General features: G+C 35.6%; 1 protein-coding gene across 2 annotated transcripts in view; it reads right to left on the bottom strand.

Annotated features, from left to right (window-relative positions):
- Window positions 1-14,947, bottom strand: part of DACH1 (dachshund family transcription factor 1) — a gene marked incomplete at both ends in the record, with an annotated part of 442,851 nt that overhangs the window by 134,557 nt on the left and 293,347 nt on the right. For both annotated transcript variants that reach the window (XM_080661465.1, XM_080661464.1), the window contains one exon: window positions 9,216-9,388. In XM_080661465.1, coding sequence (XP_080517591.1) covers window positions 9,216-9,388 — 173 coding nt within the window. The remainder of the gene's footprint in view (window positions 1-9,215; window positions 9,389-14,947) is intronic.

Below are 14,947 nucleotides of genomic sequence, written 5' to 3'. Positions count from 1 at the left end.
GGGATTCTGGATTTAGGAAAATGTTAAAAGGACTTCTCGAAGACATAGTAAATGATGTTAATATACTTGCATCTAGTACAGGCTCAGGCAACCACCATTGAAACTCCATGACTCAAAACTCTAAACTGATGCTTCAAGAGAAATTTACATAGCCCTTTGTATTTGTTTTGATGATGACAATCAAGAAATACTCAGCTTTGCTCAATGTAAAAATGGTAGGACCTGTAAGTATAATCATAACCAACTTAATTTTATCCTCCAATTATCTCTTCAAACTTATTCAATGGTGGTAAGAGACAATATTTTCTACAGGCCATCTCAAAATTTCTCAGATTACTATTTGGCAATATAATGAGTACAGTTACTTTATCCAGTAACATATAGTTTTGACTCAAATTATAATTCATCTCTATGTAATAATAAACACTAGCATCTTAATTAAAAGAAGACATTTTCCTTTACAACACTGAAGGAAGGGAGCGTACATGGCGGAAAGCAAGGAGGACAAGGTAAGTTCTGACTTGGCCAATGCTGCCATTATTTGGCATCACTCTCTCTGGGCACAGCTAATGTTTGAAGCCAACTTTTTATCTAGTTAAGGCACTGTGCTTGTTCTTAGAGGCCACCATCAATAAATCAAATTGGAGTCTAAGTTCCTCTGCCCCTGAATTTTCTACATAGTTTTAACTGGATGCTTAATTCAAGTGGATTTGGGGGCAAGACTATTTAATGATGGTGTTTCCATCAGAAGTATATCATGTCTGCTTAATTGCATTTTATGATGCCAGCCACCACCGATGATCATGGGCTAGACTCACCACTTCATTAGGACTTGCAATTTGGTTATACTCTTAATATATCATTCCTTACTCATTTATTTGTTAGAAGATATATACAAACAGATATTTCCCAAGAAAATTATTTGGTTATCCTGAGGTACAGTTTATTTGGGAAATGCTTGACTCCACCACCCTCTATATAAACCTTTATCTGTCCTTTAAAAGATTCAATTCCCTACAATTATCTAAAGGTGAACAAGGAGTTTACATTTTAGTATTGTTACAAGCTCATGGATTTAAATGTATGAGATCTGTTTGAATACAGGATGTATGATATCCTTAGTGGTGGTTGTGTTTTAATACATCCTTTTCCTTGCTATTGTCTTTTTTTCCATATTTAATATCAATACTCAAACATTAAAATAAAACACATTAACTATTTTTCTAAATCTAAGAATAAATTATATGAATTGTATTTTCATGAGAGAAACATTTATGTCTAAAAGTAATGCACATATCTAGAGTTATTTATGGTTTCCCCAAAATAAACTCTTCTGTATCTTAGAAAAACATGAGACATGTGACATTGCTCTAATATTTTAATCTACTTGGGAAATCAGGTCACTCTGGTTCTAGCTTTTATAATCGTTAAACATTTTAAATTTCATGCACGTAAAGCTTTATGTAGCATCTTAAGGACCTGCTTTGAAGGAAAGTATTAGAGAATGAAAAATTTATTCTTTGTATTGTTTACTAGCTTTTTTTTCAAGGTTTAATTCTTTAAATGAGAACGGCATAAAGTTTTGTTTCTCTCACACACAATACTAGTTAGCGCTCGCACGCACACACACACACACCAGGTCACCAAAGAAAATTAACAAATTTAAATCACATTTCCTAGTCTTAGAAAACCTTATAATGTGGTGTAAATATATGTTTATTCAATATTGTAGAATAAGAAGTCTTCCTCCAGAATCCATGTTTTAAACCCCTAAAATACACTGCCTTTCTTCTTTTCAATTTTCAATTATTTTTCCACAAGAACCTTTTTTTTGGAAGTCCTTTTGATATCATTGTGAATTTATTAAATAAAAAGTGAAAAAATATTGATTCATTCTGGGGGATTTGGGGTTACTTGATGAATTATACCCAAAGAGAATCAATTAGTAGAACATTTCATCCTATTAGGAATTCTCTAATGACAAGAAGAATTGATTTCTTGATTTATACTGTTTATTTTCCTCAGTGATTTAAGGCAATACAAGTAATACATCCTTTTATAATGTGGAAATGATACAAAGATCATATAAATAGATAATATGATAATTTAGAATTTTAATATGTAAAAGTATCTAAATAACCTAAATCAATGGACTGGAAAAGAAATAATATGAATAAATGCAAATTCTTAATACAAGTAAAAGATGTAGAATTGGCCTAGAATTTCATGTCAGAAAGGCATGACCTTTACTGAGTCACAAATTCAACTAGCAAAATAGTTTTATGAATTATGATTACATTTATATGCTCTTATCCAAATTGAGGTTATGCCAGTACTGGTGTCTCCCTACTGTCCAGTTCACTGCTAGAATTTCAACAGTGTTATATGGGAAGGGTTGGGGAGGAGGTGGGTAATTTTTTTAATGGTCAACCAAAAAGTTTGATGAGAAATGGTCAGAAAAATACAAAATATTTTGTCTGGAGGAAGAAACATGATAGATGACCTATACAGTGAGATGATTAGAACACAGGAGAATTCATACATATTTTCCTTCCAAGAAAGTATAGTAAAGTTAAGGTAGAAACTATGGAGATGAAAATTTTAATTTGATTCAGGAATACTTTCCTCATTCTTATATTTGCTAAAGATATAAGTGGTCTTCTAAAAAGGCTCAGTTATATAAAAATGGATAAGGAGGTAGGAAAAATGGCGGCGGAATAGACAGACGTGTTCCGAGCCTTGTCCCGGAGCAGAAAGAAAGAACAGCTGAGGGTCGCACTAGGAGTGTTTGTTGGCAAGTTGGGGGACAGCTGAACTCCAGAAGAAGGTGGGAGACTGCTAGACGGGGTTCCCCTGACCTGGCAGCTCCCACTGCGGCTGGGTCCCCTCCCGGAGCTGCGGGCTTGGATGCGGAGTCGCCGCCATCTGGAACCGAAAAGTGGAGCTTATCGGAAGCCTGAGAATGCACAACTGCGGCACCCACGGAACAGCTGCGAGCCCCAGAACAACGCTCCCCAATTGGCGCAAACACACGGGTTCAGAGGAGCTCTACACTCCACCACGGAAAGGTCAGATTTCGCCTAGGATAAGTGCCTTGTGTGTTGTACCTGGTAGTGCTGTATTTTGTGCCTTTAAATCGATGCAGGAGAGAGAGAACTACATAACCAGACACCCAGAGAAGAGAGACCATGGGGAGACAAAGACACAGCCCGCATATGAAAGAAAAGCAGGCATCACCAGAAAAGGAAGTAAACGAAATGGAAGCAAGCAACCTTCCAGAAAAAGAATTCAGAGAAATGGTCATAAGGTGGCTGAAAAGAATGGAAGACAAATTCGACAATATGAGCAAGAACCAAGAGGAAATGAAGAAGAACCAAGAAGAAATGAAAAATGACATCGCTGCTGTAAAGAACTCAATAGAAAGCATCAAGAGTAGACTAGAAGAAGCAGAGGACCACATCAGTGAGCTAGAAGACAAGATGGGAAAAAATACCCAAGTAGAGCAACTTCTAGAAAAAAAAATTAAAAGGCAGGAGGAGAGCCTAAGGGAACTTTGGGGCAACAGGAAACAAAACAACATCCGCATAATAGGGGTTCCAGAAGGAAAGGAAGCTGAGCAAGGAATAGAAAACCTATTTGAAGAAATAATGACAGAAAATTTCCCTGATATAGAGAAGAAAAAACCCACACAAATCCAAGAAGCTCACAGAGTCCCAAGCAAAATGAACCCCAAAAGACCGACGCCAAGGCACATTATAATTAAATTGGCAAACACCAACGACAAAGTAAGAATCTTAAAAGCGGCCAGAGAGAGACAGAAAGTTACATACAAAGGAACCCCCATCAGACTAGCAACTGATTTCTCAACAGAAACTCATCAGGCCAGAAGGGAATGGAATGAAATATACAAAGTCATGCAAAGGAAGGGTCTGAATCCAAGAATACTGTACCCAGCAAGGCTGTCAATCAAAATTGAAGGTGAAATCAGGAGCTTCACAGACAAAAAAGGACTAAGGGAATTTATTACCACCAAACCAGCAATGCAAGAAATGCTAAAGGGTCTGCTGTAAAAAAAAAAAAAAAGAAATAGGAAGCGAAGAAGGAACACAGGTGTAAAGAATAGGAATGGCGACAAATAAGTACCTATCAATAATAACTTTAAATGTAAATGGATTAAATGCCCCAATCAAAAGACATAGGGTAATGGATTGGATAAGAAAACATGACCCATATATCTGCTGTCTACAAGAAACCCACCTCAGAAAAAAAGACGCACACAGACTGAGGGTGAAGGGATGGAAAAAGGTTTTCCAGGCAAATGGAACTGAAAAAAAAGCTGGGGTAGCAATACTTATATCTGACAAATTAGATCTCAAACTGAAGGACATAACAAGAGATAAGGAAGGCCACTTCATAATACTAAAGGGAGCAATCCAACAAGAAGAAATAACTCTGGTAAACATATATGCACCCAATACAGGAGCACCCAAATACATAAAAAAACTCCTGGAGGATATCAAGGGAGAGATTGACAGCAATACAATCATAGTAGGAGACTTTAATACCCCACTATCACCATTGGACAAATCCTCTAAACAAAAAATCAGCAAAGAAACATCAATCCTAAATGACTCACTAGACCAGATGGAATTAATTGACATCTTCAGAACATTTCACCCCAAAGCCACAGAATATACATTCTTCTCAAGTGAACACGGGTCATTTTCAAAGATAGACCATATGTTGGGACATAGGCAAAGTCTCTTCAAATTCAAGAAGATAGAAATCATATCAAGCATCTTCTCAGACCACAGTGGCATAAAACTGGAAATCAACTACAATAAAAACAACCCAAAGAAATCAAACACATGGAGACTAAACAGCATGTTATTAAACCATGACTGGGTTACCAGAGAGATCAAAGAAGAAATAAAAAACATCATGACAACAAATGACAATGAAAACACTACAATCCAAAATCTATGGGACACAGCGAAAGCAGTCTTGAGAGGGAAGTTCATAGCTCTACCATCCTACTGCAAAAAACAAGAAACAGGGGTAATAAATTACCTAACCCTACAACTCAAAGAGTTAGAAAAAGAGCAACAAGGAAAGCCCAGTGTAAGCAGAAGGAAGGAAATAATAAAGATTAGAGCACAGATAAACGACATAGAGACCAAAGAAACAATACAAAAGATCAACAAAACCAAGAGCTGGTTCTTTGAAAGGATAAACAAGATTGATGAACCTCTAGCCAGGCTCACCAAGAAGCAAAGAGAGAGGACCCAAATAAACAAAATCAGAAATGAAAGAGGTGAAATAACAACAGATCCCGCCGAAATACAAAGGATTGTTAAAAAATACTACGAACAACTCTATTCCAACAAACTGGACAACCTGGAGGAAATGGACATATTCCTAGAAAAATATAACCTTCCAAAACTCAATCAGGAAGAATATAAACAGCTCAATATGCCAGTAACTATGGAAGAAATTGAAGCAGTCATCAAAGAGCTTCCGGCAAACAAAAGCCCGGGGCCAGACGGCTTCACAGGAGAGTTTTACCAAACATTCAAGGAAGAACTAAAACCTATCCTCCTCAGACTATTCCAAAAAATTCAAGAGGAAGGAACACTTCCAAGCTCCTTCTATGAAGCCAGCATCACCCTAATACCAAAACCAGATAAAGACAACACAATGAAAGAGAATTACAGGCCAATATCCCTCATGAATGTAGATGCCAAAATCCTCAACAAAATTCTAGCAAATCGGATCCAGCAGTACATCAGAAAGATCATACACCATGACCAAGTAGGGTTTATCCCAGGAATGCAAGGATGGTTCAATATCCGAAAATCAATAAATGTGATACATCACATAAACAAATTGAAAGATAAAAATCACATAGTCATATCAATTGATGCAGAAAAAGCATTTGACAAAATCCAACACCCTTTCTTGATAAAAACTCTCAACAAGGTGGGAATAGAAGGATCATACCTCAACTTAATAAAAGCTATATATGATAAACCCACAGCTAACATCATACTCAATGGGCAAAAACTAAAACCATTTCCCCTAAGAACAGGAACAAGACAAGGATGCCCACTCTCACCACTCCTGTTTGACATAGTACTGGAAGTATTAGCCATTGCAATTAGACAAGAAGAAGAAATAAAAGGCATCCAAATTGGAAAAGAAGAAGTAAAGCTGTCCTTATTTGCAGATGACATGATATTGTACATTAAAAACCCGAAAGACTCTATCAAAAAACTAACAGACTTAATAAATGAATTCGGCAAGGTAGCAGGATACAAAATTAACGCCAAGAAATCTATGGCATTTCTATACACCAACAGTGAACTTACAGAAAGAGAGACTAAAAAAGCAATCCCATTTTCCATCGCACCAAAAAAATTAAGATACTTAGGAATAAACCTAACCAAGGAGGTAAAAGACCTATATGCGGAAAACTACAGGACACTGAAAAAAGAGATAGAGGAAGATGTAAACAGATGGAAGAACATACCATGTTCATGGATTGGTAGAATCAACATCATCAAAATGTCCATACTACCCAAAGCAATCTATAGATTCAATGCACTCCCCATTAAAATACCAACAGCATATTTCACAGACCTAGAAAGAACTCTCCAAAAATTCACCTGGAATAAAAAAAGACCCCGAATAGCCACAGCAATCCTGAGAAAGAAGAATAAAGTAGGATGGATCTCAATACCAGATTTCAAGCTGTATTACAAAGCCACTGTCCTCAAAACAGCCTGGTACTGGCACAAGAACAGACATATAGATCAATGGAATAGAATAGAGAATCCAGATATCGACCCAAACCAATATGCGCAATTAATATTTGACAAAGGAGGCATGAGCATACAATGGAGTCAAGACAGTCTCTTCAATAAATGGTGTTGGGAAAATTGGACAGATACATGCAAAAAAATGAAACTAGATCACCAACTTACACCATACACAAAAATAAACTCAAAATGGATACAGGACTTAAATATAAGACGGGAAACCATAAAAATACTAGAGGAATCCTCAGGCAGCAAAATCTCAGACATATGCCAAAAGAACTTTTTCAGTGATACTGCCCCTAGGGCAATGGAAGCCAAAGAGAAAATAAACAAATGGGACTACATCAAAATAAAAAGCTTTTGCACAGCAAAAGAAACCATCAACAAAACAACAAGAAACCCCACTGTATGGGAGAACATATTTGCAAATGGTATCACTGATAAAGGTTTAATTTCCAACATCTACAGGCAGCTTATACAACTTAATAAAAAGGAAGATAAATGATCCAATAAAAAAATGGGCAACGGACCTAAATAGAATCTTTTCGAAAGAAGACAGAAGGAAGGCCAAGAGACACATGAAAACATGCTCAAAGTCACTTATTATCCGAGAGATGCAAATCAAAACGACAATGCGATACCATCTCACACCTGTCAGAATGGCTATCATCAACAAATCAACAAACGACAAGTGTTGGCGAGGATGCGGAGAAAAAGGAACCCTCGTGCACTGCTGGTGGGAATGCAGACTGGTGCAGCCACTGTGGAGAACAGTATGGAGTTTCCTCAAAAAACTGAAAATGGAACTCTCATATGACCCAGTAATCCCACTCCTAGGAATATATCCTAAGAAACCAGAAACACCAATCAGAAAGGATATATGCACCCCTATGTTCATAGCAGCACAATTTACAATAGCTAAGATTTGGAAACAGCCTAGGTGCCCGTCAGCAGATGACTGGATCAGAAAACTATGGTACATCTACACAATGGAATACTATGCTGCCATAAAAAAGAAGGAATTACTACCATTTGTAGACACCTGGATGGAATTAGAGAACATTATGCTAAGTGAAATAAGCCAGTCAATGAAAGAAAAATACCACATGATCTCACTCATTTAGGGATAATGAAAAACATTATAATCTGATGAACCAAAAGATAGTTACAGAGGCAGTAAAGCATCAAACAGAGTGTCTAATTACAGCGGTAAGGTTAGGGAGAGGTGGGGGAAATAAGAGATCAACTGAAGGACTTGTATGCATGCATATAAGAGTAACCAATGGATGCAAAACATTGGGGGGTTGAGGGCAGGTATGGGAGTGGGGTGGGGGGGGGCAATGGTAAGATATGTACACATATAATACCTTAATAAAAAATTTGAAAAAAAAATAAAAATAAAAATAAAACTGAAAAATAAATAAATAAATAAATAAAAATGGATAAGGAGGATACAGGAGTTATTTATCCACAATGGGGAAGCTCAATTATATAACATCTAATATTTCAAGCTTATTTCTTCATGTTCCATGAATGTTAAGTAATAAAGATATATGGGTCTCACTGATACATAATAGACTACTACAGAGATTATAATAATTTAATATATTCTTATAGAATATATAGTGTCTTATAGTGTCTATTAGCTGTTTAAATTAGAATTAATATTTTCTAAACAGTATATGTTCATTCCCTCCTTAGAATTATTTTCACAAAAATATTTCCTGTAGTACAAGACAATCAGCCAGAGAAAGTTTAAATTAAATACTGGGTAAACTTCATGATGAAAGTTTACATTGAAAGCAAATTACAATATTACAGAGGCATTGTGTTCATCTAAATAATTTTCTTTTGTTCAATGCTTTCAATTTCTTTTTTTTTTCCCAATGCCAAATCCTATGGCCAGACAGTGTTTGAGAGATGAATTTAAGCTGCTACAACCTAAGTTTCACATGGGTTTGAGTTCACCAGAGCTCTAATGCAAGTATCACAGCTAGTAAGTGGCAGAGCCATAATTTAATACTCTGGTCTTCTGAAAACATATCACTATTTTCCACATATTAAGATTCATAACACCACAAACACACACATGCATGGATGCATGCATGCACACACACAACCATACATATAAGCACACACAAAATTTAAACATATCATTTAATGTCCTATGTTTCTCCTTTAATTGACATAGTAGAGAACTTGAAATTAGCCTAGCCTGCTTAAATCTTATACCCCTGGTTCCAATTACCACAAGTTATTTTTTTTTCCATAATCTACTCACTATCATTTAACTTTCTGAAGTAAGAATTACTTGTGGAAAAGAAAAACAGATTAAGAGACAGTGGCTTAAGATGATGTTTGGTGTCATCCAAAACAATCCTGTGAGGAAACAATTACCTTAATAACAGATGTCTCCACTCTGGATGGGGGACTCTGAACTTGCGCTGCTGCCGCCATATTTGCAATGGTGCTGAGATGGTTCATCTGGCTCATTGCCATGGTGACAGATGCTGGAGGTAGGCTGACAGGAATTAGAGGGTGGGGCATCATCATAAAAGGAAGTTCCAGTCCTATAAAAAATAAAAAATACACATATATCATCATTGCTCTGGTCAAATAACACTATGAAACATGGCATATACCATTTATTAAAATGGTTAAAAACATACATTGTTGAAAATTGAACCATTCAATAATGTCCTAATAATGACAGTCAAATGAGAAATATCACTCCTCTTTGTATGCAACAAAACCCGCTTGTCACTCAGGGAAATTAAGCTTACAGCTAACTAGTTTTTTAAAAAAATTAAATTTCTTTATTGATTAAGGTATTACATATGTGTCCTTATTCCCCCATTAGCTAACTAGTTTGATGCCATGTTTTATCACATCACCACTCTTCATGTGTGTAGTATAAATGGTTATTTCTTTGCCAAATTATTCTTCTGACCAGCCTAATTCTTACTTAAAATACTAGGGTTTCCTTTAACTTATCACAATTAGTTTTCTAATGTAGTATGTTCCTATTATGTCCTATATTTTTTTTCTTTGCAACTACCATTTTAGTGCTAAAAAATGCCATCATACCAGTTGGCAGAAGGTGGCCCTGCTGAATTTGGTGGAGAGGATGACCAACTGGAAGGCTAAGTGCCCTTGGCATGCAGGGGTGGATAACAGAAGCCTGAGATCCCTGGCGTGGGGGAGAGTACAGTAATTTCTTACTCAGAGAACCATCATTCTGCCTGTGGGGAATGAATATAAATTATTTGGATACAATATTATTCCCAATCTTCTAATGACTAACTTGAAACGAGACCTTAAAAGAATATTCCATTTTGGAGATTGGCTAAGTGATTTCTTAGGAAATAAGCTAGTTTCCCCTAAACCCTGTTTTCTTTCTGTTTTTCTATTTCTTGATAATTTCTCAATTTACAAAAAAAGTAACATTTCTACAGCAGTTAGCCTATTTGCAGAGTCTAATCTTGTTCAACTAACCATCTAAATATAAAGTGGGCTCTATTATATGCCTAAATAATCTGTTACTTCCTTGAAATGAAGCACTCTGATAGTTATAGAATGCAAAGGCATCCTTGTAAACAATATCCTGGTTTCCATTCAGAGTTAAAGTTCCTCACTTAATTCCACAGCAAATCCTAAACATGGAACCATTAAATCCCCAACCTTGTTAGACATAGTGGAGAGAACTCAAAATATTGTTTTACAAATGAAAATAATGTCAAAGAAATAAATTAAATATATGTGAATTAATAGATACATCATTTGTTTTCAACTTCAGAGAAATAAAAGTTTATGACTGTGTTAACATCAGTGCTAAAGTCAAAACACTACATTCAAGGGCTCGCATTTCAGTATTGGTGGCCACGTCATTTAAATTTTGATGTCACCAAATTAAATTATTTTAACACTAATTTATTGCTTAACTGAATCTGTCAAATATATGAACTACCCACTTAAAAATGTTTTGTAATATCCCTTTCAGCTTATGAGATTTCCTCTTAAAAAAAAAGATACCATATTTTTATGTAATATGCTTAGAAACTGCAAAGTTGGTAAAGCTCCAATTTAAATGTTTTAGCTCTATTAAAAGCTTCATTGTAAAATCTCTACAACACAGTTTTTAATGAAGAATACTTAGTTACTGCCATGATTTTTTCCCATTTACTTCATGAAGACAGTTAAGGTTCAATATAAATTCAAACTCATTAGCTCAATACTGTCTGGATCTTAGAGTAAATTGTTCAGAAGTGGATAATGAAAACTCAATTCAAATTCTTCAGCAATCAAACAAAGCAATTTTATTAGACAATGAAAAGAATCAATTAAATGTATATCGTTATTATCTTTATTATTTTATAAGAAACCATGACAGCTTTTGGCATAAAAATAAGTTTATAGTTTCATACAAAAATGACTCACATGAAAAATTCTTCGAGTTTACTCCTATACTGTGATGTAAATGTTTACTTTTATATTCACAAATTTATGTACTTTATTTCTCTACTCATTACTTATTTGATATTTATATCAAGGTCCTAGTCAAATGTGCAAAAACTATAAATATGTGAATTTTTCAAATATATGATGTCAGGAGAATATTCAGAGACAAAACAGTTTAAACATTTCTACATTATATTGCCTTTATGAAAGTATATGCAAATTTTTGTCATTGCTTGTTTACTTTTTATGTTATCAATTAATACAAGAAATGGGGCATATTCACTATTTGGATATAGAAACAATACTGCAATAGATGTTATTTGAATATGAGAACCGCATTGGAAATATATAATTAATAGTTAATTTTCTCTAATGTTATATGTCATTTAAAATATCCAACAATGCAAGGATTGTATTTTTATAATAGATTGTTTATTTGAGGATAATTAATATATGGAATAGAGAATGATATTCATATCCATTATTTTAGATTCAGTTTAAGTTCTGTTTATAACTATTATCTACTGTTTTTCTGTTTACTTGAACTAATTTCTTTTTTTATTTGAATTCTGATTGCCAGTTAATAAATGGGAAAAGTCATTTTTTCAAATATATTTTAATTTCACTCATATATCAATAGAAAGGCACTATAATCCTATTTATTCACATTATCAAGGTGTAAAACATTAAGCTGAAATTCTGATTAAATCATCTGGAAAACAGGGTATAGACAAAATACTATCTGTTTTCACATCTATTTTGCATCGTAGGACATCAGGCCCTTGTGTAAGGATAAATATTAATCATCTATATATGAATTTTCCATAGCAAGTTTATAACACTAGATGGAATTTTCCCACTACATAAAATGCTGCTAGACATCTCTACCAATCATCATTTGTTAAATACACATGATGTTAGTTCATTTAGGTAATAAATAGAGCAAACAATTAAGAAACTAAGTCTGATGAAAATATACAATATGTAACTAAGTCAGCTGTAAGTGATTTCTGCATTATTTATAACACCCATCTCTTCTATTAGCATGAATAAATAAGAATTAAAAGTAGGCCACTTAGAACAAGACATGCCCACAGTTATTAAATGTATAACTTCAAGTGCTTTGGTTTAAGCCAATATATTTAGTGATATAAGCTATTATGCCTACACACAAACACACAGTAGACATATATAACATTAAGATAAAGGTTTACTATTATGATCACATGAAAACTTGCAAGAGACAGAAGATTCAATATACAAGAAACATTTCAATATTTGGTAAGGGGAGTTAGAAAGAAACGGAAAATAACTGATTCATTTCTCCTCTTTGATTCTTGTAAAATCATGCTGTTTCTTTGACTTCACATTGGAATAAAAAGACTAAGTTGAGATAGCCCTAGTAGAGCCTCAAAGAGCATGTACTATAACAGGGTGTTGGAGCATGTAATAAAAAAAAACCTCATAAAATATAATAAAATATGTATAATGTTTTGAGCCCAAGAAAATGGTCATCAGCTCATGAAAAGATTCAGAGGCTGCATCCCTTCTCTGATTATTTAATCTATAATCAGATTTTAATGTTGAGGGGAGGGCTCTAATGGGATATCTTAGGTCTAGTTCTACAAATAGATGCGGAGGAGCACTGGAACAGTCTTAGCTAGGCACCTGCTTAAACAGATGTAGGCAGATGCGCACTGCTGGTAGCCAAACATGACAGCCAGCTTCTATATGATGAAATTAATGAGTGTAACCAGAAGCACCATGAGGGCAGCTACTGATGCTGTGGCATGATTTTTGGTGGGGTGATATTAACACATGTACAGTCTTGCAGTAACCAGATGTAAGTGGTATACGAATGCAAGAGAGAAAATTGTAATTAAGACCAACTACCAATTTGGTCTCTAGCTAAAAAGTCCCAATTATGCATTTACATTATCTGAAAAAGTTTACTTACCCTGCCTAATTACACTGACATCATAGCAGCACAATTCACAATAGCTAAGATTTGGAAACAGCCTAAGTGCCCATCAGCAGATAGTGGATTAAAAAGCTGTGGTACATCTACACAATGGAATACTACGCTGCTGTAAAAAAGAAGGAGTTCCTACCATCCGCAACAGCATGGATGGACCTGGAGAGCATTATGCTAAGTGAAATAAGCCAGTCAGAGAAAGAAAAATATCACATGATCTCACTCATTTGTGGAATATAATGAACAACATAAACTGATGAACAAAAATAGAGACAGAGAAGCATGGAACAGACCATCAAACCTCAGAGGGAAGTCAAGGGAGGGTGGGGGGAGAGGTAGAGATCAACCAAAAGGCTTGCATGCATGCATATAAACATAACCAATGGACACAGACACAAGGGGGATAAGGGCATGTGCTGGAGGGGGGGCAATGGGGAGAAAAAGAGATATATGAAATACCTTGATAAAGAAAAAAAAAAGTATCAATAAGCACATGTTCAAATATATGGGACTTATGTCCAAAAAGTGATTTCATGGGCTTAGTTTTCCTTTCATGTAAAAGATGTGTCTTCCTCAGTGACTAACAAGGTGATCTTAAATTTAGTTTAACTGAATTCAAGCTGTAAGGACTATGTATGGGAGATTCTCTCTCCCTTAAACCCACAGCACCCCATTAAAACATGGTTATAGGTTCTGAAAAAGCAAAAAAAAACCTGATACACTATTTCTGTGGGTTTTTTTTATTATTATCTCAGAGCATTTTCCTTGGCTTGCCTCCAATTCATATTTTTTGTTGTATTTTATGATACATATTTTATGGTGGGATAGGTTGTAAAGACAGTAAAGCCGTCACTGCTCTAAGGGTAACCAGATACTGAACAGTCAGAACTGATGGGTTACAAATATAAAATGGTGTTAATTTCCCTCTAATTATCACCTTTAAACATGCTCTGTCACTTTCCCTTTCCTGCCTTTTAATAACCTTGAGCAGATTTTGAGTATTCTAGTTAACATTTATCTCTGCCTCACCATCCCATCAACACTGGCCAGCCTGGCTCTGCATCTGTCCTCCTCCTCCACTGCTTCTACTGGGTAGTGACATAAAGGTCTCCTATCCAACCGGTTCCTGCTCAAGTCTTCCTTGTACGGTCACTTCTATGGCTGTGCTTATGGGCCTTTGATGTGTCTAAATGCTAAGTATCTCCTATTAAGTAATGTCTGGTCCTTAACGGAGGCTTTCCAAGGGAACCTCCTAATGTATAAGTCCCTTTAGCTTCCTGATCTTCCTAAATTGCCATTGTCCCTTGACACTAGGCCTTCTCCTGGAGTGGGTCTGGTTGTCCTGATGATGTCCACTCGCTCTATCCTGACACACTTTCTCCATTCCTTATCACCCTGCTCAAATGTATACAAAAAACAAAGCATCAGTTCACATCAAAGCAGAAATTCCAATATGAAATGAGGTGGAGACATGTGTGATCCTTGAGTAATTCTCTTGGAACTCCCTTCCCTTTACTTGGTGGTGAAAAAGGACCCTCAAAAAAGGGATTCAGAGACAGAGAAGCATCGATCAGATGCTCAAACCTCAGAGGGAAGGTAGGGGAGGGTGGGGGGTAAGGGGGGAGATAAACCAAAAAACTTGTATGCATGCATATAAGCATAACCAATGGACAGAGACAGCAGGGGGATGAGGGCA

Source organism: Plecotus auritus (genome assembly GCF_963455305.1).
Source record: "Plecotus auritus genome assembly, chromosome: 3".
Taxonomy (NCBI): Eukaryota; Metazoa; Chordata; class Mammalia; order Chiroptera; family Vespertilionidae; genus Plecotus; species Plecotus auritus.
Note: the sequence above shows the minus strand (reverse complement) of the source record. Positions and strands in the feature narration are given on the sequence as shown.